Source organism: Barbus barbus (assembly GCF_936440315.1).
Source record: "Barbus barbus genome assembly, chromosome: 36".
Lineage (NCBI taxonomy): Eukaryota > Metazoa > Chordata > Actinopteri > Cypriniformes > Cyprinidae > Barbus > Barbus barbus.
Window position 1 is genome coordinate 26,836,701 of NC_136714.1, and position 25,111 is coordinate 26,861,811.

At 36.4% G+C, this 25,111-nt stretch overlaps 1 protein-coding gene across 1 annotated transcript in view; it reads right to left on the reverse strand.

Moving 5' to 3' along the window:
- Positions 1 to 18,865, reverse strand: part of LOC306855906 (synaptic vesicle glycoprotein 2C-like) — a gene marked incomplete at its 5' end in the record, with an annotated part of 33,136 nt that extends 14,271 nt beyond the window's left edge. Inside the window, 3 exons of the mRNA XM_079394857.1 lie at positions 5,036 to 5,187; positions 7,567 to 7,747; positions 18,289 to 18,865. Of these exons, the coding sequence (XP_079250983.1) occupies positions 5,036 to 5,187; positions 7,567 to 7,747; positions 18,289 to 18,865 (910 nt within the window). The remainder of the gene's footprint in view (positions 1 to 5,035; positions 5,188 to 7,566; positions 7,748 to 18,288) is intronic.
- Between the last annotated feature and the right edge of the window lie 6,246 nt (positions 18,866 to 25,111).

Here is a 25,111-nt window from a genome sequence, read left to right on the forward strand (position 1 = left end):
AACAAAATGCGTGCAAAATATAACAATACAAAAAAAAAGAAAAAAAAAAAGAAACAAAACAATTTTTTTTTCAGAGTTTCACAGTAGAAATAAATAAATGAAAAAAGTAAAATAATAATAATAATAATATTTAAATAATAAAATAATTATATACAGTGCACTGCAAAAGTATTGGAACAGTAAAGACAAAATTGCTCTGTTGGCTGTGGAGTCAAGACATTTGCAAATATGATTAAAAGATGAATATGAGAGAAAACTACAGAATGTCACATTTTATTATTGGGTGATTCAAGACATAGATGTTTTACCAGCTAAGAAGTTCAGCACTTTTAGAGTTCATCCCTCTATCTGATGTGAGCATAAGTATTGGAGCAGTTGCCTCACAGGTCTTTCTAAGTGATCAGCTGTGTCCTGTTGCATTAATTCTTCAGATATTAAAAGCAGGGAATGTGTCGTATCAGTTATATCCATTACTTCTGTATTCTGAATCTTGCATTCATTGATGACGCACACAAACCAGGATGAAGATGAGGGAGCTGACTTTGAGAGAAAAGCAAGCAATTTGGATGCTAAAAGAAAAGAGGAAGTCAGTTAGAGCTCTAGCAAAAACAAAGGGCATGGAGAAATCAAGAGTTTGGAAACCACCAGCGACACCAGCAACCAACAACTACCTGATCGGCTGAGAAAACAACAGTAGTTGATGACAGACAAATCATAAAAGCTGTGAAAATGAACCCTAAAAGACGTGTCTGTAAAATCACCAACAACTTCCAGAAAGCTGGGGTGATGCTCTGACAATCTACTGTCCTCAGGAGACTTTGACACAGAATTACAGATGCTACACAGCAAGATGCAAACCTCTGACCAGCACCAAAAATAGAAAGACAAGAGTAGAGTTTGCAAAAAATCACAAAGGTGAGCCAGAAGAGTTTTGGAGCTGTGTTTATGGACCGATGAGACAAAGATTAACCTTTATCTAAGTGATGGGAAAGCAAAAATGTGGAGAAAAAAAGTGAACCGCAGTGATCCCAAGCATACAGCCACATCTGTAAAGCATGGTGGAGGTGGTGTCATGGCATGGGCATGCATGGCTGTCTCTGGAACAGGCCCTCTCAACTTTACTGATGACTTAATGTATGATGACAGTAGCAGAATGAATTTGGAAGGGTACAAAAACCATCTTGCCTACCAATATTCAAGAAAATGCCACCAGATTCATTGGGAAGTGCTTCATATTGCATCAGGACAATGACCCAAAACACCCTGCCAGTTCAGTCAAGGATTTATAAGGGCAAAGAAATGGAAAGTGTTAGATTGCCCAAGTCAATCTCCAGATTTAAATCTGATTGAACATGAATTTCAGCAGCTGGAGAGGAGAGTAAAGGCAGAAACTCCCCAAAACAAGCAACAATTGGGATTGGCTTCATTAAAGGCTGGGAAAAGCATTTCAAAGGATGAGAGCAAGAGTCTGGTGATGTCTATGGGTCACAGACTCACTGCTGTGATTGTGTGCAAGGGATCTGCAACTAAATAATAGCTTTTAATCTTTTATATCTGCCTTATGTTCAACTGTCCCAATACTTATGCTCACATCAATGAGTGGATGAACTCTAAAAGTGCTGTTCTTTTTATTTGGTAAACATCCATGTGTTGAAACGGCTAATAATAAAATGTGACATTCTGTAGTTTTGTCTCATATTCATCTTTTAATCATATTTGCAAATGTCTTGACTCCACAGCCAACAGAGCAATTTTGTCTTTACTGCTCCAATACTTATGGAGGGCACTGTATATACACATATATATATATATATACACACACATACATTATCTCACAGAACATTACATTGTAGCAAAGTGTCATTTCTTCAGTGTTGTCTCATGAAAAGATATAATAAAATATTTACAAAAATGTGAGGGGTGTACTCACTTCTGGGAGATACTGTATGTATGTATGTGTATATATATATATATAAAATTTTTGACTAATTATATATACTTTATATGTATATATAGTTACAAAAACATTAAGGAATGATTAGTAATTTAATATAAAACTTAATTGAGGCCTAAATTGTGAAAATTGAAAGAAAACGTTTATTTCATTGAGTATTTTTTTTTTTTTTTTCAGGTTTTGATCTCCACAGTGCCAGTCCAAATGAGCACATGAAAGACTTTACAGTTTAGCTGATGATGCAAGAACGCACTATATGAGCAGTAATATCTCACACACACACTTGTTTCACTATCCTTGTGGGGACTCTCTTAGGTGTAATGGTTTTTCTACTGTACAGACCGTATATTCTATTGCCCTACACCTAAACTTAGCCCTCACAGGAGACTTTTTGCATTTTTAGATTTTCAAAAAACTTCATTCTGTGTGATTTATAAGCTTGTTTACCCGTGGGGACCTCAATTTAGGTCCCCACCGTGACACAAGTCCCCATGAGTCTGTGTGTATTCAGGTTTAAGTCCCCACCGGTATATAAAAACAACACACACACACACACACACACACACACACACACACACACACACACACACACACACACACACACACACACACACACACACACACACACAGAAAGCCCTGTAGTCTTTGAGCACTAATGTCCTAAGGATTCTAATGCAATCACTCACTGTTGGCTGTAAGTGGCCATCGGGGACACAGAAACATCACCACAGAGACGAGAGTTAATATTACATCCTTAAAGCTACTCATTTACTCTCACTCCATCTGTATGCTATCCATCCTGAACAATATACAAGATCACAAATACCGTGTGCCAGTGAGAGCACACTGGAAACAATGAGTCAAAGCTGCCTTCAAGTGCACTGACGTCTCAAAGGCTGCTCTTCCAGAGCTCAGGAAAAATAATGGCATACTCAGCTAAGTCTCCTTTAAATGTGTCATGTTCATCTCAGACGTTTCTCCTAATATTCTGTAGGGACAACACTCATTACAGGACTGCAGCACAGCAGTGTGTGTGTGAGGAATAACCCCGTGGGTTTGTGTTTATCAGTCACCATAGAGAATCTCATTATATATATTGTGTGTGTAATGGAGTGTGTTCATAGACCAGAGAGTCTACAGACATACATACACCAGCACGAAACACACAACCGGTTCAACCGTAATTTTATGAAGCTAAGAGAATATTTTTTGTGCGAAAAGAAAACAAAAATAACGACTGTATTGGGTCAGAGAGCTCTCGGATTTCATCAAAAATATCTTAGTTTGTGTTCTGAATATGAACAAAGGTCTTACAGGATGGGAACGACATGAGGGTGAGTAATTAATGACAGAATTTAAATTTTTGGGTGAACTATCCCTTTAAGCTGGTTCAGAAACAATTATTATCTTGCAGCAAAAGACTAGCATTGCCTGTCTAAAACCAAATCTAAGCTGGTCTAAACTGATGAAATTGTGAAAATATAAAATATATATCTTTTCTAACTTAATCTGATAAAGTACATCAGTTTGAACATTAATATTGAGGTCATGTTGCAGTGAGTCGTCCAGTTAAAGCTAATTCCACACACTAGCTTATAGATAGTATCTCACGTACGCAAAATCAAGACGTCCTGACAGTGTTCATTTCTACTTGAGAACAAAAGTTGGAGGTAGTGTCTGAAATTTTAACCAACTTTGCATTTGCACGCGCACACACACACACACACACACACACACTTAAGCGGTATCACGGGCACTAAAGTCCTTCACCTGCCTCTCGCCGTGTTCCTGCAGTGATGGAGTCATTGCGGCAGAACCGTTCGGCTACACGCCGCTGCCTCCTGACCACAAAAAAACTGCTAAACAAGAGACGCTAATCAATTGACCTCAATTACAGCACAGTATCTGGCAGAAGAGCAGCAGCGCCGTTATTTCTGCTCCTGTTTACACTCGCTCTCAGAAGATCACCCATCATCCGCTCATAATGAGATGATGAAGGATGCAGAGGCTTCCCGTTAAACACCTCCCGCAGGATCAGTTATGTGAAATCAGCACAAACATTTGTCTCATTCTGCACAAACTGCATCATGTTTGGTGTCGATGTGTAATATTATCTGCTACCAGGATAGCAGAATCTCATGCGTTATTAAAATACATATTTCTGAAAATAATTTACAGGAAGAAATCATCTAGAATCCACTCAGCACCCGCTGACCCCAAACTATATTATATTATATTACAGGTATATTATATTATAACTTATTATAAAGATATTACAAATAATACAATAATATATTTATGGATATAACATAAATATATTACAAAATGTAATATGTATAATATATAATATAATGTATTTACATTATTTATAATAATAAATAGAATGCACATTATTTTATAAAACATATTCTTAATATTTTCTTTAAAAAGCAATATCATAAGTAATATATTTTTTTAAGAATTTATATATAGTTTTTTAGATCAAGAAAACATACATGTATACATATGAATGCACTCATGTTGTTTATATCTGTAAATGCACACACACACACACTTGTTTTTTTTTTATTGTGTTATCATGTTTTTATTGTGTTAGTTAGCTGTAATTGTAGCTATTATTATTTAATCAAAACAACCCAACTGCAGTTTGATTGATATTAATTGGATGCAGGATAAAAAAAACAAATTTTTTTTTTTTTTTTTACATTTTTATAAACAGAGTTATCTGTTTTTGAAAATGAACTCTTATATATATCTCATGCATTAATTAAATTTATGTTATTTAAAATAATTTATAGCACAATACCACTTAGCAACCTCTCAGAACACCCTAGCTACCATTTAGACGCAAACTAAAAAAAACACACACACATTGCACATTTGCAATAAAACACCACCAAAAAGCTCCAAAAATGTATTTTATAAGTGCATTCTGCATGCACAAGTACAGTATATAAATATTTATTTATTCATACATGCAAACTAAGCTAAAGCCACTGCGCTTTATGAATCTGAAATGATGTCAGTATAAAGGAGTCTCTGCTCAGTCATTGGGTGATACGAAGCGGAGCTGTCACCCACCGTAGTGTGGAATGATGGCCCAGGCCATGGCTGAGGCGTAGATCCCGCCCACCATCCAAAACATGCAGAGCCAGCTCAGGTGTTCACCGCGCTTCTCACGGGACAGAACCTCCGCAAAGTACGAGAACACGATGGGAACCGTACCGCCAATCCTGCAAAGATATTATAGCATATTAAATTTTAAATGAATTTTCAGCATCATTACTCCAGTCTTCAGTGTCACATGATCCTTCAGAAATCCTTATAATATACTGATTTACTGCTCAAGAAACATTTCTGAATATTAACAATGTTGAAAACAGTCGTGCTGCACAATATTTTTGTGTAAACTGTGATATATTTTATTTTTCAGGATTCACAGATGAACAGAAAGTTCAAAAGAACAGCATTAATTTGAAACAGAAATCTTTTGTAACATTATAAATGTCTTTAATGTCACTTTTGATCAATTTAATACATTCTTTCTTTCTTTAAGGGCCCCAAATGATTTGAACAATAATGTAATTAAAATGATTTAAATCAAATAATTATTCAGTTATTTTGTATCAATAATATCAATCAACAGCATCATAAAATCTACTTAGAATTGAATATTTTGACTACAGAATTATATTTATATTTATACATATCTATAATTTATTTGAGACCGAAATCTTTTGAAACATTTTAAACACTTTTTTTAATCAATTTATAGCATTTTATAATATATTCTTAATCTTGACCTAAATATAATAATGAATAATAATTATTTGCTTGCTTATATGGATACATCTCATCTAGTTATCACCACGTAAAACAAGCAAGTATCAAAAATGAATAAACTTTTTGGCATTCTAAGATGTTCACATTCCTCTGTGTTTTTTAGGGTGAAGTGTGTAAAATCTGTTTTAGCATCTCTAGCACCACCAGACTAATAATACTTATAATCTTAACAAAGAATAAGTTAAACAAACAAATATATCAATGTAAATAAATTATCACATAAATTCAGCACAGTTGAAAATGAATTTAAAAGCATCTTCCTTTGTGCTGTATCTAGCTATTTTTGAACACAGTCTGTTGCGGTTGGTCGGTGTGACCTTTGACCCTCTGTTTGAGACGGACCGCAGTGACTGTGCTGCGGCGCTGATTCAGTCTGGAGTCACTGCACTGCTGCAAGGGCAGGAGACCACGCTGAAATTCAATTAGCAATAAAACCCACTCTCTCTCTCTCTGCTCTTAAGTTATGGGTCTGTGCCAGGAGGTTAAAACAACTGTGACATTGCAGAAGTGCTTGAAGAGAGACAGAGAGAGAGAGAGAGAGAGAGGGATGACGTCTGTCTGACTGAGAGCAAGTGTGTGTGTGCGTTCAATTCTGTGTTTTATTATAGTTTCTATAGTATAGTTTCTATATGTTTTGAAATATTTGAATTCTTATTCAAAAAGTGTGAATGCTGGGAAATTCTTTTACAGTACAGAAAATGCATTCATTCAAAATTATAATACATTCAATGCATATTTTATGCATAATTCCTTAAAAATTCCATGCATAAATAAATGCATGCATAAATTTAAACTTCATATGACCAATAAAAATTGATTGCACCAGGATTCTTTAATTGACTCATTTGGTGGGTTCATGTACGGTCATTTCAACAGAATTTAAACACAGCAAATGCTCAATTTGAGTGGTCTGACATGTCAGCTGTTTCTGCGTTTGATTTTTGCCCTTAATTTTACTTTGCATTTTACTATTTTACTTTGCCCTTAATGGTGGAGAAATTACAGAATCTACAGAAAAAGCCTTTTTTTCATTCACTGTTCAATTTTGAGATTTTGGCCTGTTAACGAGTCTTCTTTCAGACTAGTGCAAAAACATCTAAAATACACATTTAAGTGTTTATTTTATTGCACTTTATCTATATGTGTCTGTACATTTTGAGCCTGGCTTTATCCCAGTGCTATTTTAGTATCATTGATATACTATTACAGTTTTTGTGAACATTTTGAAATTAGATTTTATTTCTAGATTTTCAGTTTTCACTTTAATTTTAGTTCAAGTTTCAGTAATTTTGTTGTTTTTGTCTTTTTTTATTTTATTTATAAATATTCAGTTATGTCTTTTTGGTTTTTTATTAATTTGTATTATTTTAGTTTGTTTTGTTTTAGTACTCTAATTTAAACTAAATGAAAATGTGAAAATATGAAAATGTGAGTAAAGTTTATTTCAAATAACAAAAATGCTTTTTTACGGTTTAGTTAACTATAATAATCCTGCTTTAAATGAGTGCGTATTTAATTAGATAATGCCTCATTTGCATACTTATAACATTTCAGAAAATGTCTATCTTAATGTACTGTGATTAATCAGCTGGGTAAGTATGGTGCCATCTATTAGTTACATTTTTACTCGATTCTCTTGTCTTAAGGACGCTCTGAATGACCTTTCCCGCACGTCATCGGTGATCGTTCCTCACGGAGCAGTTAATTAACCTGCAGTCATTAGCTAAGTGAAGGAAAGCAGAAGACTGATGGATGGACTATGAACTCACCCGAAGCCCGAGAGCATCCTGCAGAAGAGGAAGGTGCTGTAGCCCTGAACGAAGGACGACAGGAAGGCGAAGAAGCCGTTGACTGACATACAGACCAGCAGACATTGCCGTCGGCCCACTTTATCTGACAGACCTCCCCAGAAGAACGCGCCCACCATCATTCCCAGATACACCACACTGCCTGCAGACACACACACATACAAATACTGTGAGCTCGATATGAAACTGCATTTTAAGTTTTTCCATCTTATATAATTCAATTTAATAAAAAATGTTTTAATTGTCTCAGATGTTTCTCATGCAATTCCTTTGAAGAAATAAAGCGAAGTGAGCTGTCATCCAGTCAGAGTATAGAACTCTATGAGGAATTATGAAGACTTATGTGAGATAATTGAGTCTTTTTCTCATCTCTCACAGCAAGTCTTCATTTAACCTCATTGCTGTTTAGGAGAAACGACTGACATTTCAAGAGATCTCATGTCCTATAGTCATATGGTGACTGTAATATTGGCAGCTATTGTTTATTGATCAGTATTGATTGCAACGGAAAGCTTAGCTGTTCAATAACGGACTGTGACATAAATAACACACACTGCTTTTATTAGTTTTATTGATCGGTTTCCTTCATCACAAACCACAGTCCACTGGCACATTTAAAGGGACAGTTCACCTAAAAATGTCAACATATTTTTTGACGAACATTAACATTATCTAAATATCTAAAAATTTTTATACTGGATTCAATATACATGGACAAACTAATGTAGAAATTAATTTTAAAACAAATTTCACTCAGAAACTGCTTCATAAATAATTACAACGAAACAGCAACACATTTAAATAACTGCTAAATGTTAAGAAAGACTAAAATAGTACATTAATACAATAATATTTGTTTTATTTACACTATAAAAAAGAATATGCATGATGTTATAAATAAAAGAAAGACTATTGGAGTACTTTTTCAAGAAAATACTATTTCAGTCTTTTTACTTCAGAATTTCACATTTAATTCAGTGTCGCTTTTCGTTTCTTTGTAATTATTCATACAATTTACAAGCAATTTTTGAGTGAAAACTGTTTCTACATTTTTTTCAGTGTACAACTTCATAAACACACAAAATCATCTTTGCAGTGTATGTTCTTTTGTGTTTTGCTGAAAAACTAAAGTCATACTTGTTTTGAACGGCAGGAGGGTGATTTTCGGTAAACTGTCCCTTTAAGAAGAAAGATTAGCCAAAAAATGAAAACTCATTGGCTCATCATCAGTTATTGTCTAGTTACACTTATTTTGCTCGAAATCAGCAACTTTTGGATTAAAATACTCCTGACGACGTAAAGAACTAAGATGATGTACACATGGCTTTTACATTTACATCATTTGGCAGACGCTTTTATCCAAAGCGACTTACAATTGGGGAATACACAAAGCGATTAATCTTGAAGAGGCAGTCAGACAGAGGAAGTGCTCGTAACACCAAGTCTCAGTCATTGTTCAAATAAGTACAAGCTAGTAAGGGAAGGAGAGAAAGATAAAGAGAAAGAGTACGTTTTTTTCGGATGAAGTCAAGTACTGCCGAAAGAGATGAGTTTTCAGTTGTAGCTTGAAGATTGCCAGGGATCCGGCGTTCCGGATAGGGGTGGGAAGATTATTCCACCAGCCAGGAATGGTGAACGAGAATGTTCTGGAGAGTGATTTTGAGCCTCTCTGTGATGGTACCACAAGGCGTCGCTCACTAGCAGATCTCAGACTTCTGGAGGGGATGTAGGTTCGTAATAGTGAGTGGAAGTAGGAGGGTGCTGAGCCTGTGGTAGTTCTGTATGCAAGCATCAGTGTCTTGAACTGGATGCGAGCTGCCACTGGTAGCCAGTGCAAGGAGATGAAGAGAGGTGTAACATGCGCTCTTTTGGGCTCGTTGAAGATCAGTTGTGCCGCTGCATTCTGAATCATTTGTAGAGGTTTGATTGTGTTTGATGGCAGTCCAGCCAGAAGAGCATTGCAGTAGTCCAGTCTAGAAAGTTACTTTTAGTTACTCCAGATGTGCAATGCTTCAACAGAAATGATAAAAGGTGTATTTCGCTCATTGTTTATATTGCGCGTTAAGAAAGACTGATTCATCAACACTAATTCAGACACACACAAATATGCTTGCAATAAATCCAGTTCTGTGCGCTCACTCAAGATATGGTAATGAAAGCGCTGATTTATGCGGTAGTGTGTAAGTGAAGCCCATCTGATGAGCAGAAGCTGGACCAATGGAAACCCAAGCGTCGTCTCTTTCTATCTCTGTGTTCGCTGTTCTCTCTGTGAGTGTGTGTTATCGCCCTGTGCAGACGTGCCGGGATGCCCCGCTCATCTATTACTGTCTGACAGCACTGAATACTGCGGCTCGCTAACACCAACACAGACCTGGGTGCTACGATCAGCAAAAGAGCTGCTTTCAGAGACACACATTTACAGTATTACACTCACTCTGAACACACACACAGAATAATAAACTAATATTATAAATAAATATTCATATCAAGGTTTATTCTAAGAAATATCTTCTAATTTCTTATTGATTATATCAATTTAGAAAGTATTTCTGTAACTTGACATTGAACTTTTTGATTAAAATACAAGTTCTATTAATATATATATATATACACACACACACATATAATTTTTATATATATATTTTTGTTTTTTTAAGGTGTGTTTTTTTTCATGTGTTTTCTCTGAAAATATATTTTAAAGATATTTTTTAAAATAAGTTTTTTTTTAAATTACAAATAAAGTTCACAATCAAGTCAGAGAAATCTCTTAACTAATTAGTTTATCTATTTTAACAAAAAAAAAAAATGAATGTACTTTAATAGTGTTTATCTCACATACTACGCAGCTCTAGATTACAAGTTCAACTAACTTTGCTCTGCTTAACAAACCACGAATGGAGCTTCATTGGGAACATTATGTCTTTTTCAACCCAGAAGCTGCTTCATCAGTGGACTGTGCTGCTTTATCTGGGAAACACAGCAGCTCCAGCCACTGAGGTTCTTCTCTCTCCAGGTCAGAAGCTTCTGAGGGACTGAAATCATGAACCCGCTTCAGCTGATCAAACAGCGAGGGACCCTTTGAAGAATCAACACAGATATGCTCAAATATGATGCTTTAGCTTTAGCTTATTACATGTGCATATTTTATAATATCATACACAGAATGTTCCAAAATGGTGTAGAAAGCACCATTTTTCGTTCATATTTTCTTTTGGTTGTACAGCTGCGCCGTCTTCCCCTCCTTCGCTGCGTAATCTTTCCTCTCATGTGTGATTATGTTAGTGAATTGAATCTACATGTCAAAGCTCTTGTTATTAATTTCCCAGCATTCAGTGAGAGTAATGAGCTCCTGTGGCGTGAACTTTCCTTTTCTCTCGTTCCCTGTCTCCGACTGATTTCAGCTCAGAGAATCGCTCATAATTCCCCCAATCCATCAGAAAATCCCTGCGGAAACCCGTGCGAGTGACAACCGGAGCGAGACGGACGACTCCAGACACGGGAATGCGGAAAACAGGGACTGGAAAACATCTGGAAATCTTCTGAAAAGAGTCTTGGGTCTAAATACCCATGATAAGGTCAATGTGTGTGTTTAATGGGTACGATTTACAGAGATTGATCTACATAACTGTATATTAAAGAGTAGATATGGTCTGATTGGCTCGACCAATCAGAGCGCAGGACAGGATGAGTGTGGGCGGGCCGGACGTCCTTTATGTTTTAATTACAGAAGCTCCGGACAGATAAAGACTAATCAAGCATGATTACACAACACACAGGGACAGACAGACAGACATACACACACACATTTACACAGACGGACAGATGTTTGTTTTTCAGATCTGATCTGTTGTTTCTGAGGCGGTGTCATCTGATCTGTGTGTTCAGACTGTTCTGTGGTCAGTATCTGTGATGAGAGTCAGCACGATCAGGGTGGAAAACTGAGCATTTTCCTCAGCTGATGTATATGATGACGTCTCATCATGCTGAACACATCATGACACAAAGTTCACTTTATGAGGAAAAATGATGGAATAAATACTTTATCAACATTTTAGAATGTTTTACTCGAGACATAATAAAAAACAATTTGTAACCAGGCTGTTTTGGGGCACCACTGACTTCCATAGTATAGGAAAAAAATACTATAGAAGTCAAAGGTGCCCCAGAACGGCTCTGTTTCCCACATTCTTCAGAATATCTTCCTTTGTGTTCAGCAGAACAAAGACATTCATACAGGTTTGGAACTACTCGAGGGTGAGTAAATGATGACAGAATTCTCATTTTTGGGTGAACTATCCCTTTAACACACCATATATGTGACCCTGGGCCACAAAACCAGTCATAAGGGTCAGTATTTTTAAATTTTAGATGTATACATCATCTGAAATCTGAATAAATAAGCTTTCCATTGATGTATGGTTTGTTATGATAGGACAGTATTTGTCTGAGATACAACTATTTGAAAATCTGGAATCTGAGGGAGCAAAAAAATCTAAATATTGAGAAAATCTCCTTTAAAGTTGTTCAAATTAAGTTATTAGCAATGCATATTACTAATCAATAATTAAGTTTTGATATATTTACGGTAGGAAATTTACACAATATCTTCACGGAACATGATCTTTACTTAATATCCTAATGATTTTTGGCATAAAAGAAAAATCCATAATTTTGACCCATACAGTGTATTTTTGGCTATTGATACAAATATACCCCAGCGACTTAAGACTGGTTTTGTGATCCAGGGTCACATATACCAAATAATAATTGTTCCTATCTACATATTATTATACATAATTATACACTAAAAGTCTGGGGTTTGTAAGGTTTTTTAATGTTTTTAAAGGAAGTCTCTTCTGCTCACGAAGACTGCATTCATTTGATGAAAGATACTTTAGAATTTGTGTAATATTATTACAATTTAAAATATCTGTTTTCTGTGTGAATATCTGTTAAACTGTAATTTATTTCTGTGATGCGCAGCTGTATTTTCAGCATCATTACTCCAGTCTTCAGTGTCACATGATCTTCAGAAATCATAATAATATACTGATTTGCTGCTCAAGAAACATTTCTGATTATTCTCACCACTGATTATTCTTCACATATTTTAGTGGAAACGGTGATACATTTGATTTTTCAGGATTCTTTGACGAATAGAAAGCTCAAAAGAACAGCATTTATTGGAAAAATAAACCTTTTGTAACATTATAAATGTCTTTACTGCCACTTTTGATCAATTTAATGTATCCTTGTTGAATAAAAGTATTAATTTCTTGATTTATATATATATATATACACACACAACACACACACACACACATCAGTTTGATCTGTACAACATCTGATGTTGCTGATACTGCAGTGAGAGAGAGAGAGAGAGAGAGAGAGAGAGCAGTAAAGTGTGAAATCAGAAAGTGTCGGGCATATTACAGACGCCTCTCTGGGGTCTTTTCAGCAGAAGAGCGTCTCACCTCTCAGAGTTCATTCTGCTCATCCCTCCATCACTCCATCCTCTCTATCTGTCCAACATATGAGCTAACGACCGCGCTAAATCACCAGCATCACATCCTTCTCTCTTTCATTCCTTCTCTCTGTAATCTACACTATTTCTATAACAATGTCTGAACCTTCTGGTGCTCTATTTCTGACTGAAAATGTTCTTAAATTTTTTTTGTTGTAATATTTTACTTCATCAGAATGGTACGAAACTTGGTAAAGATTTTGGCACTTGTTATGTAACACACACACACACACACACACACACACATACACGCGCACACAAAATAAATAAATCATAGACATGATTTAACAAGGTTAAATGGTCCTGAAAAATGGTCCTGTATCTTTAACAAATAAGTCAAAAATAACTGCATTGTAAACCAATGGGGAACAACGTTCATCTAGTGGAAACGTTTGGTACTACGCTCAAACTAAATCTGGCTGAACACTCATTTTTTGTGATATTAGCCTCAAAATTAGAATACAACTTGTTTAGATTTATGTCTTTCATTTTTCTTGCAGTTTTAGAGTAAAATATGTTTTGGAAAATATATATTGTACATAAAATTATTATTTTTTTTTTTCATTTTTCATCATAATAAATGTAGACTTCTATAACCTCTATAAGGCTGCATTTATTTGGTAAAATACAGTAAATATATGAAATATTGTTACAATTTAAAATACCTGTTTTCTATGTGAATATGTAGTAAAGTGTAATGTAAATGTAATGTATATTTATTCCTGAAATCTACATTTTTTGAGATATCAACCTCAAATTTGGAACACAATTTATTCATATTTATCGCTTTCATTTTCTTGAAATTTTAGAGTAAAACATTTAGAAAAAATATATTTCATATAAAATAAAATTACCTTTTTTCATAATAAATGTCAACTTCTATAATTTTTTTAGTTTCACCTTTTAAACTTTTTTATTTCAACTATAATCCCCTACGACCATGGATTTACTACATATAATTACATATAACCATAGTTTAACCATGCTATTTGCAGTAAAACTGTGGTAATTCAAATACTAATCAAGAAGCCAAAAACAATGGTTACTACAGTTTTACTACAATAAAGCCATGGCTAATTTTTGTAAAGGATGCACAAGTGTTTTCTTTAAAAAGAGACCAAACTTCAGTCTGTGCTCCAAAGCATTTAAGATTTACCACAGTTTCTAAAGACATTTCATTTTCAGGTCTATGCTCAAAAAGTGTAATAAACAGATCATCACTGTTCCATAAATATAATTTAGTACCACAAAATTCCCTAAAAATATTAAATATTAAATTTTAAAACATTATCAAACCAAAGTACAGTATATTAATTTAAATCAGTCATTTTTGACCGCCACACAAGCAACACCAAGGGTTAATAAAAGTCAGCATGATCTCTTCAGCTCGTGTGTGTTTCACAGTCAAATTACGTAACGTACACTCGATGGCATCTGTGATTGACAGCTCTCTTTATCCGGGACTACGGAATATCTCCATCCGCTCCACCTGCCATCTAATTGATCGATCAGAGTTATTGATCCGACCGCAGGCTGACTGTGTGTGCTTTACGTGATTGTGTTAGTTCCTGTTGCTAATGCATGTGTGTGTGTGTGTGTGTGTTGGCCGTTATCGTTGCAGCGTCATTAGGAGGAAAGGGTCGTCCTGTACGATGGGCACAAAGAGGACAGGAGGAGGAAAAGAGCAGCTGATTACAGAGAGAGAGGGTAAATAAAGCAGCTTTACTGCAGGGGAAGAAGAAGAGGAGAATGGAGGAAGAAAGATAAGAGATAATGGAAGCTCTGCGGCAGGCGGACAAATGAAAAGTGTCTCGCTGTGGCTGTGAGGAGTCATTTCTGGGCTGTTCATTACCTGCTGCTGAAGCTACAACTAACCTCCAGACACGGCCCACACTTACACAAATTACCAAAGCAACCTAAAAACATGATAAAAGACCCCAGTGTTCAACTAATAATTGCATTTACTTCTAAAATGATCACAATAAACTGTAAAGTAATATTAGTAACATTAGTAACTTTAGCGACTTAGTAGCATTAGTAACTATCCCTTTTATGAAGTTTATTAAAACTAAAACAACAAACCTAAACCAAAACTGAAACAAACTAATTATTATAAACACTAAACATGACAGTGTTCTGTCACAACATCCAGAGAACTTCTCCAGAACTTCAGCTCTTTAATTTGATTTGTGTCTGTTATATTGTATGTATATACGGGATCTGCATATAATAGATAAATATAATTGTATATAAGAGACAGACTGAAGGAAACACACACACACACACACACACACACACACACACACACACTCCTCTTAAATATGCTCAAATCTACCCACACATGTGCTGCTCTACCTGCTGCCAAAACAATAAACTCATCCAGACCCAGAGAGATCATCTAACAATACCACGACAATCTCTACCCACACACACACACACACACACACACACACACACACACACACACACGCACACACACACACACACACACACGCACACACACACACACACACACACACACACACACACACATACACGCACACACACACACACACACACACACACACGTACACACATATAAACCATCAAACAAGCACGACAGGACGATATCGCTGGCAAACGCCACCCAACCACCCACATTACACACCAAATACAAGCCCTCAAACACACACACACACACACACACACACACACACACTCATTACAAGGAAAAAACCCTCCATTACATCAAAGGGCGGAAAAAAAGCAGCTTGTCGTCTTTAAAGCATGTGAGTACAGACAGAAACGTGTGGGTACAAAGACAGAGATGAATAATAGCGGCTCTGCTCCAGAATCCAGTCAACTCCTACAGACTCCAGTGTAAGACAGCAGAGGTGCTTCCAGTACAAGAAGCGCTAAGATACCTTCAGCTGATTATTTTCATATTTTATATTTATATGCTTCATATTTTAGTGGAAATCATTATGCATTTTATTTTTCAGAATTCTTTGATAGCAATCTTTTGTAACATTATAAATGTCTTCACTGGCACTTTTGATCAATTTAATGCATCCTTGCGGAATGAAAGCATTAATTTCTTTAAAAAAAGTTATCAATCAATAGTATCATACAGCTACTCAGAGCTGACTATTTTACCCAATATTCATGTTTTCTGTGTATTGTTATGCTTATTAAAGTAATAAATGTTTTTTTGCAAATTTTAATGTGAGATCAAGTGGCATTAATAAACTTACTTTTTTAAACTGAGAGAGAGAACAAAAATTTCTGAAAAAAAAAAAAAAATTCATAGGGACCTATAGACCAATTTGATGTAGACGTCACAGTTACGTCACTCGCAGCTGCGCTCGCATTGTGGTGGCAGAAACATACTGTAACAAGCGGAGTGAAACGGGAAAAATTCACAGAATAAGAGATCATATGTATTGTTGTGGCTTTGGATGTCAGATTCGGCATGCAAATCATTTTTATAGAATACTCTCATCAAAAACACCATTTGAAGCCAAACGCAGACGTTTAAACGGACAGACTAATGAATGAAACCGGCTGATTAATCTACTTTTAAAGCATAAATTTGATTTAAACAATGGTCTACATAATATTCACATATGTAGTTCATTTGGGAACATATTATATTTGCCCTACAGTTACAGCATGAAATACTATTTAAACCTATAACATTTTACATTTAACGTTACCTATTTTGTCTCGCAATTTTTTTTTTGACTTTTTTTTCTCGCAAATGCTACTTTATATTTCGTATTTCGGACTTTATAAGGAAGTCGTTGGACTTTTTTCGGACTTTTTGGGGAAGTCGTGGCCTAATGGTTAGAGAATCGGACTCGTAATCGAAAGGTTGCGGGTTCGAGTCTCCGGCCGGCAGGAATTGTAGGTGGGGGGAGTGAATGTCCAGCGCTCTCTCCATCCTCAATACCACGACTGAGGTGCCCTTGAGCAAGACACCGAACCCCCAACTGCTCCCCGGGCGCCGCAGCATGGCTGCCCACTGCTCCGGGTGTGTGTTCACGGTGTGTGTGTGTGTGTGTGTGTGTGTGTGTGTGTGCATTTGTTCACTACTCACTGCTGTGTGTGTGCACTTGGATGGGTTAAACGCAGAGCACCAATTTCGAGTATGGGCCACCATACTTGACAATACGTCACGACTTTCACTTTCTTTTTCACTTATAACTCCATTTAACTCAACAATAGCGAGTTTGTCCATTCTGAGGGGGAAAACGCCAGAAGTGTGGGATATAAACTCAAGAGTGAATGGCTTATCAGAATTTTGAGATATAATCTTAAATCCGAATTTTGAAATATTGAAATTTTCAGATCGTCCATCCTTTGAGTAAAGTGTGTGTGGGTCGGCCAATCTGGTTTCGTCCGTTAAAGTTAACCTTTTCAAATTACAATCGCGGTCCTGGACAGTGCATCTACATATGCAGGTAAAATCAGAATTTCTCCAGTTATTGTTAAAAAAACAAGCTAACAGACTTCATAGCTACCATCAGAGAAGCGGTCAGGGGGATCTTTCTGCCTCCAGCTAAGCTCCGCCCACAGAAAAACGTATTATTGTAAATATTTTAATAAATTATCAAAGTTTTATGAATTTAACTGATTAGACACACTTTTTGGTTATTACGGTTTAATTAAACCTTTAAAATTGAATCTAGAAAAAATTACAACAGAAAGCATGAAATTTGGGAAAAAATTTAAACGGATTTCAAAGGGCCCTAAAACTGTCCTTTTTGTTTAACTTTTAATAAATAGGTGCTAAATTGTAAACGTGTTGTGAATGCAATTAACTAGACATGCTTCTGATCACTAATTAATTTTAACTATTAAAATAAACCTAAAGCCGAAAAAACTTGGGGGGAAAAAACTGAATTTGGGGAAAAAGTACATACATAATGTGGCAACTTAAAATATGATAAAAGACGACAACTTTCAACTAATAGTTTGCTACTGGTCATGATAAACAGCATTTTTTTTTTAAATATTGTAAATAGAAATACTGTAGTTTAATATCACTGATATTACTGTAACGGGGTGTATTTTCTCCTGCTTGGCAATGTGGCGTCTTTTGAACCTACTTTAATTTTTCTTACTTTTCAATGTCATGAAATGAAATGTTTTCAGGGCAGACTTCTCTCATGACTCACCCAGCCACCCGGCTCCAGAGTTGGGCACACACATGTCGGTCTCAGCACTGGGCAGCACGAAGCCCACCACGAACACCTCCACCCCATCAGACATGAGCGCCAGGCCGAGAACCAAGAACAGCTGCCACTGGAAGCGTCCATGTCCGCACTCCTGGATGATGAGCTCGTACTGCTGCGCCAGCTCCTCCTCATCCGCCTCTCTCTCCTTCTCCAGCTCTCGCTTGTCCTTCATCCCATCCACCGGCGGCAGGCCACGCCCATCAATGGCCCCGCCCCCTGCAGGCACGCCCTGATACTCGCCCTCATAGATCTCGTCCTCGTCGTCGTGGCCCTCGGTGGCATCGCTGGACCCCTCGTCATCCTCTCGCTGAGCTTGGCCGTCCTGATAATGGTAACCGTCTTCGACGGCGCCCTCGTCTTCATCATTTTCGAAGCGGCTGTAGTTGCGGCCGGAGTGTTCGTCCGAAGCGCGGTCCACCACTTTGTTGACCTTCTTGACGGCGTGGCGCTTCGCCTCCCTGGCGATGTCGCGAGCGCCTTTGACCAGAGACGTCCTGTCTCTGTAGGGGTCCTCCATCTGTGCGGAGGTTAGCTGTTTGATGATGGTAGATGTTGATTCCAGCAGTCAGGAATCAAACGTGAGTTTCAGAGGATGAGATCAACGGTTTGTGTGGTTTAGAGACAGGTTTTGAACAGGAGATGTGTGTGATGTCTGCGGTTCCTTCTGACGGACAGCTTCATTCACTCAGAAGAGAAGGGAACTATGAGAGGAAGAAACAGTCATATTTTCATTCGCTACAGCAGGAACAAACTATGAGCATGCAATATAACATGAATAATAAAAAATGTGTGTATATATATATATATATATATATACAGTATATATATATATACACTGACTCCAAGCTTTTGAATGATATAGTGTATAATGTTACAAATGTTTTTTAATTCAGATAAATGCTGATCTCTGGATCTTTCTCTTCATCAAATAATCCTGAAAAAATTTACTCAACTCTTTTAAATATTGATAAAAAACAATTAAAAAATAAAATGTTTCCTGAACAGCAAATCAGCATATTAGAGTGATTTCTAAAGGATCATGTGACACTAAAGACTGGAGTAATGATGCTGAAAATTCAGCTTTGATCACAGAAATAAATGACATTTTAACATATATTCACATAGAAATCAGTTATTTTAAATAGTAAAAATATTTCACAATATTACTGCTTTTGCTGTATTTGGATCAAATAAATACAGGCTTGGTGAGCAGAAGAGAATACTTTAAAAAACATAAAAAATCTTACCGTTCAAAAACGTTTGACTGGTAGATACAGTATATATAAATAAATTTAGAATTAAAAATGTGTAAATAAAATTTTTTTTTTTTTTCATTGTCTGTATCTATCTATCTATCTATCTATCTATCTATCTATCTATCTATCTATCTATCTATCTATCTATCTATCTATCTATCTATCTATCTATCTATCTATCTATCTATCTATCTATCTATCTACCTACCTACACACACACACACACACACGCCCTTCAAATAAAAAAATAACAACTTTGAATTAGTATCAAACGCCAGTCTACTTCAGATCTGAATTAGCTGGGTATTTTTGGTTTTAACTGAATAGCTGTAAAAGTGAAAGCGTTGCAGATCTCAGGTGTTCCTGCTCATGTGCCCTGAAGAAACACAGGAGAGCCATAAATCAGGCGGGCACAGCAGGCAGAGGACAGAGAGCCCAGTTTAACTGCATCCACACTGTTCACCTCCACAGGAAGAGATGTGGACATGAACAGGACAGAGTCAAAGAAAAATGAAGAAGAAGAGACCAGCACATATAGACATTACAGGACACTGACAGTGTCTGGAGGATCTTCTCAGGATCTCAAACACAGAAGAGCCCTGCTGCATTGCAGCACCATTCCTCTCTCCGGCAGAAACATACACACACACACATACACATTAATCTCATTTTATCTCCTCACATCTGAAAAATAAACACAAACACAAACACACACACACACACACACACAAGCACTCGCTTTCTCTGAAACTCAGCAAATCTCTTTGAAAATGATCAGTCGGTCTCACAGATACCAGATATCCCTGAGAATGAGAAAACCATAGAATATGACAGAGAATATTCCATCTGTGATGAAGACGCCCACAACAATTCAATTCAATACCACAGTAAAGTACATCAATACTATAGTATGGTCTCATCTGTCCTATCCTTCCACCCCAAACACTTCCAGATGGTTTGGTGTATCACTCAAAGGCTCTATTCTATTCTATTCTATTCATAAGATAATTATGATTACAGTAAAGATTCCATAGAACCAGAACATTCTAAATCGTAGAATCTTTTGAAGTTCCAGAAAGAACATTTTATTTCCACTAGTTGTGGTGTTTTAGACCCTGAAACCAAAATGAATTAAATCCAGAAACATTAAGAATCATACAGAAACTCAAGAATAATATACAGCCAAAAATATTTCCTGACAAGAAAAAGCTGAACCCAAGAATGACTGAACAGCCTTTATTTTGCAGAATGTTTTGTGCATCTTAATTTGAGTTGACATTTGATAACCGCGGATGAATTTCAGTCTGGCCAATATGCTGATCATCATTAGAATATGATTAATATTCATTAACTCTGGCATTTGTAACCCAAATATCTGAGACACGCCAGAGAATAACTGCAGACTGAAGACTCCAATAATAAAAAAAACATTTACAGAATTTTTTTAATTAATTCAATTATTATATATTTATTTATGTATAATATAAGTACATTTATTTATTTATTTATTATTATTTTTTTAAGTTTATTATTTTATTCATGAATTCTTCTTTCACCAAGATAAATTCCTTGTGCATGCAAGCATACTTGGCAATGCATCTCATTCTGATTCTGAGTATTAAAAAATATGGAGAGATCTGATTCATCAACAATTCTCTTTTTTTTTTTTTAAATGAACCGGTTCACAGACTCTAAATGCATCAGCATAATCTTGAGTATAATATTCAGCACAGTCATTTATTAAAACTAATTTAAAATGTTAAATCACAAGATTTGGGAGCACATGAAGACATAAAACAACTAATTAATCCAATTCTCAGAAATGATTCACTGTTCAAGAGGAGTCGTGCATTCGGCCTCTTTCCTGAAAAATCAGTGAAACCTTCGCCTGTCCAGATTCAGCCGAAACAAAACCAATGCTTCTCTAAGAGTTGTGTTTCACGGGCCGCTGATGCTGTCAGAGAAGCCCTCATTAATCACGGAGTGGAACACACTCGCGCTTTCCCTCTCACACACTATTCAGTGTGCACTAACTTAACATACTGTAAGAAGACGTGACGTGACAGATTTGACCCGTAACACGCAACAACAGATCAATCAATCAATCACAAATCTGGTCAAACAAAAGCAGCATTTTCATTAAAACTATTAAAAAAAACTCAAAACAGCACGTCCGGAATGCTGCGGCAACAGCCAGACCTAAAAACCAGCAAAGCATGACATCATTTCCTCTTTGACCAAATAAAGGCAGTCCCTGACGTAACTATGACATCATTGGAGGGCTGATGTAATCAATGCGACACCCGTTTTCCTGCATTGACCCCGATGTGAGCGCGGGAGGGGGAGGAACGAGACGCTGCAGAGCGCTTTGACCCTCCACAAACGGGGAATTGCTCTAAATACAACACACACACACACCTTCAACTCTAAATGACTAGTGTTCCACGACGTGTTGGAGTGAGGAATTATAAAGTTGAGTGAGGAAGGTCGCGCCGTTTTCCACTGTCCCTGATTCACCTTGCGCAAAACAGATCTGTGCTTCATCAGACTCGGTGGTTTGGTAAAAAATAGCTAACTTCTTACACAACTGAAGACCACACACACACACACACACTGCAGTAATGTAATGATGGATAGCTGAAGGCTTCACTGGTCACTGGGACTCTCCAGCAGCTGCGAGGCTCTCTTACTGGACGCCTGCACAGATTGGATGAAGGCAATGGGGTGTGTGAGTGTGTGTGTGTGTGTGTGTGTGAGTGCCTAATGTAGACACATTCCTACAGTTTGATCTATAACCTATACAGTAAAAAGCGTACTTACAGAAAAAAAAAAAGATTTTGTTGAAACTGCATGATGTAAGGAGTTAAAAGGTGCTGTTACAATCTAGAAGATATTATAGGCTTAAAATACTATTAAATTCAAATCAATTTAAGTTTATTTCTATAGCGCTTTCACAATACAAATCGTTGCAAAGCAGCTTTATGGAAAAAAGATAGAAGAACATAAAGACACAAATGACTAACCTTAAGTAGTTAGGTGGACTGAGTCATGTTATTAATATTCTAAATAAAACTGGGATATATTAAAAGGATAAAGAGAAATAATTTAAAGATTTAGACCGATAAATCAATCTAGAAAGCATTAATTTAGACATTGATTATAATAAATATTATATAATATTTAGAAATTAGACAAATCAATCTAAAAAGAATTCAATAACACATTAATATACATATATATATATATATATATATACTGCATGTGTGTGTGTGTATATATGACATATGACACTTTACAAATGCATTCTGTAAAGACTTAAAAAGTTATAGTTGTTACATTATAGAACAAAAAAAGTTGATATAACCTAAAGTAGTTCTGCGGATTGATATGTAATAAATAATATTTTCATCCTGAATAAAACCAGGATATATAAAGTGGATAAAGAGAAATAAGATTAGAACAGAAAACAGAACAGAACATTCTTAATCATAGAATTTTAAAAGTTTTGAGTTTAAATAACTTTTTATTTCCTTTAATTTTGGTATTTTAAAGTCTCTGAATGCAAAACACTGGTCATGAAAGATCAACGATCATACAGCAACCCGAGAGCAATATACAGACTGTACACACTGTGCAATTTATTCGAGAGGATTTTATCGTTTACTGAAAAAAAAAATAATAATAATAAAATTATATATATATATATATATACATTATACAGTGGGGCAAATAAGTATTTGATACACTGCCAATTTTTTTAATTTTTCCACTTACAAAGAATTGAGAGATCTGTAATTTTTATCGTAGGTACACCTGAACTGTGAGAGACAGAATATTTTTTTTAAATCCCGAAAATCACATTGTATGATTTTTGAATAATTAATTTCCATTTTAATGCATGAAATAAGTATTTGATCACCTACCAACCAGCAAGAATTCTGGCTCTCACAGACCTGTTAGTTTGTCTTTAAGAAGCCCTCCTATCCTCCACTCATTACCTGTATTAAGTGCACCTGTTTGAACTCGTTACCTGTATAAAAGACACCTGTTCACACACTCAATCAATCAGACCCCAACCTCTCCACTATGGGCAAGACCAAAGCGTTGTCTAAGGACACTAGAGACAAAATTGTAGAGCTGCACAAGGCTGGGATGGGCTACAGGACAATAGGCAAACAGCTTGGTGAGAAGGCAACAACTGGTGGCGCAATTATTAGAAAATGGAAGAAATTCAAGATGACTGTCAGTCTCCCTCGAACTGGGGCTCCATGCAAGATCTCGCCTCGTGGAGTATCAATGATCCTGAGAAAGGTGAGGGATCAGCCTAGAACTACACGAGAGGACCTGGTCAATGACCTGAAGAGAGCTGGGACCACAGTCTCAACGGTTACCATTAATAACACACTACACCGTCATGGATTCAAATCCTGCAGTGTGCGCAAGGCCCCCCTGCTCAAGCCAGCACATGTCCAGGTCTTTTTTGGTATAAACTCCACTCGCCGTGTTTAGAGGAAGAAGGATGAGTACAATCCCAAGAACACCATCCCAAAAGTGAAGCATGGGGGTGGAAACATCATGCTTTGGGGGTGCTTTTCTGCAAAGGGGACAGGACGACTGCAGCGTATTGAGGGGAGGATGGATGGGGCCATGTATCGCGAGATTTTGGGCAACAACCTCCTTTCCTCAGTAAGAGCATTGAAGATGGGTCGTGGCTGGGTCTTCCAGCATGACAGTGACCCCAAACACACAGCAAGAGCAACTAAGGAGTGGCTCCGTAAGAAGCATTTCAAGGTCCTGGAGCCAGTCTCCAGACCTGAACCCAATAGAAAATCTATGGAGGGAGCTGAAACTCCGTGTTGCCCAGCAACAGCCCCAAAACCTGAAAGATCTGGAGAAGACCTGTATGGAGGAGTGGGCCCAAATCCCTGCTGCAGTGTGTGCAAACCTGATCAAGAACTACAGGAAACGTCTGACCTCTGTAATTGTAAACAAAGGTTTCTGTACCAAATATGAAGCTCTATTTTTCTATTGTATCAAATACTTATTTCATGCAATAAAATGGAAATTAATTATTCAAAAATCCTACAAGCTGATTTTCTGGATTTTTTTAAATATTCTGTCTCTTACAGTTGAGGTGTACCTACGATGAAAATTACAGATCTCTCCATTCTTTGTAAGTGGGAAAACTTGAAAAATCGGCAGTGTATCAAATACTTATTTGCCCCACTGTATATATATTTTGGTAAGTGACAGAATTCTGTAGTTTTGGTTAAGGTGAACCTGTACACTGTAGAGTTAAAAGTTGCAGTGGCTGCGTTATTTATCTATCGATTATAAAACACATTCAATAATATTTTTATCCTAAATAAAATCAACCTGACATTTTACTTTACATTTTTCCATTTATTTTACCACTATATATGCAGTTTGTAGAATCTCAAATTAATTGTGACTGCATGTTCTATTGTTACATTTATAAACTCATTTTACACCACACAAGACACTAT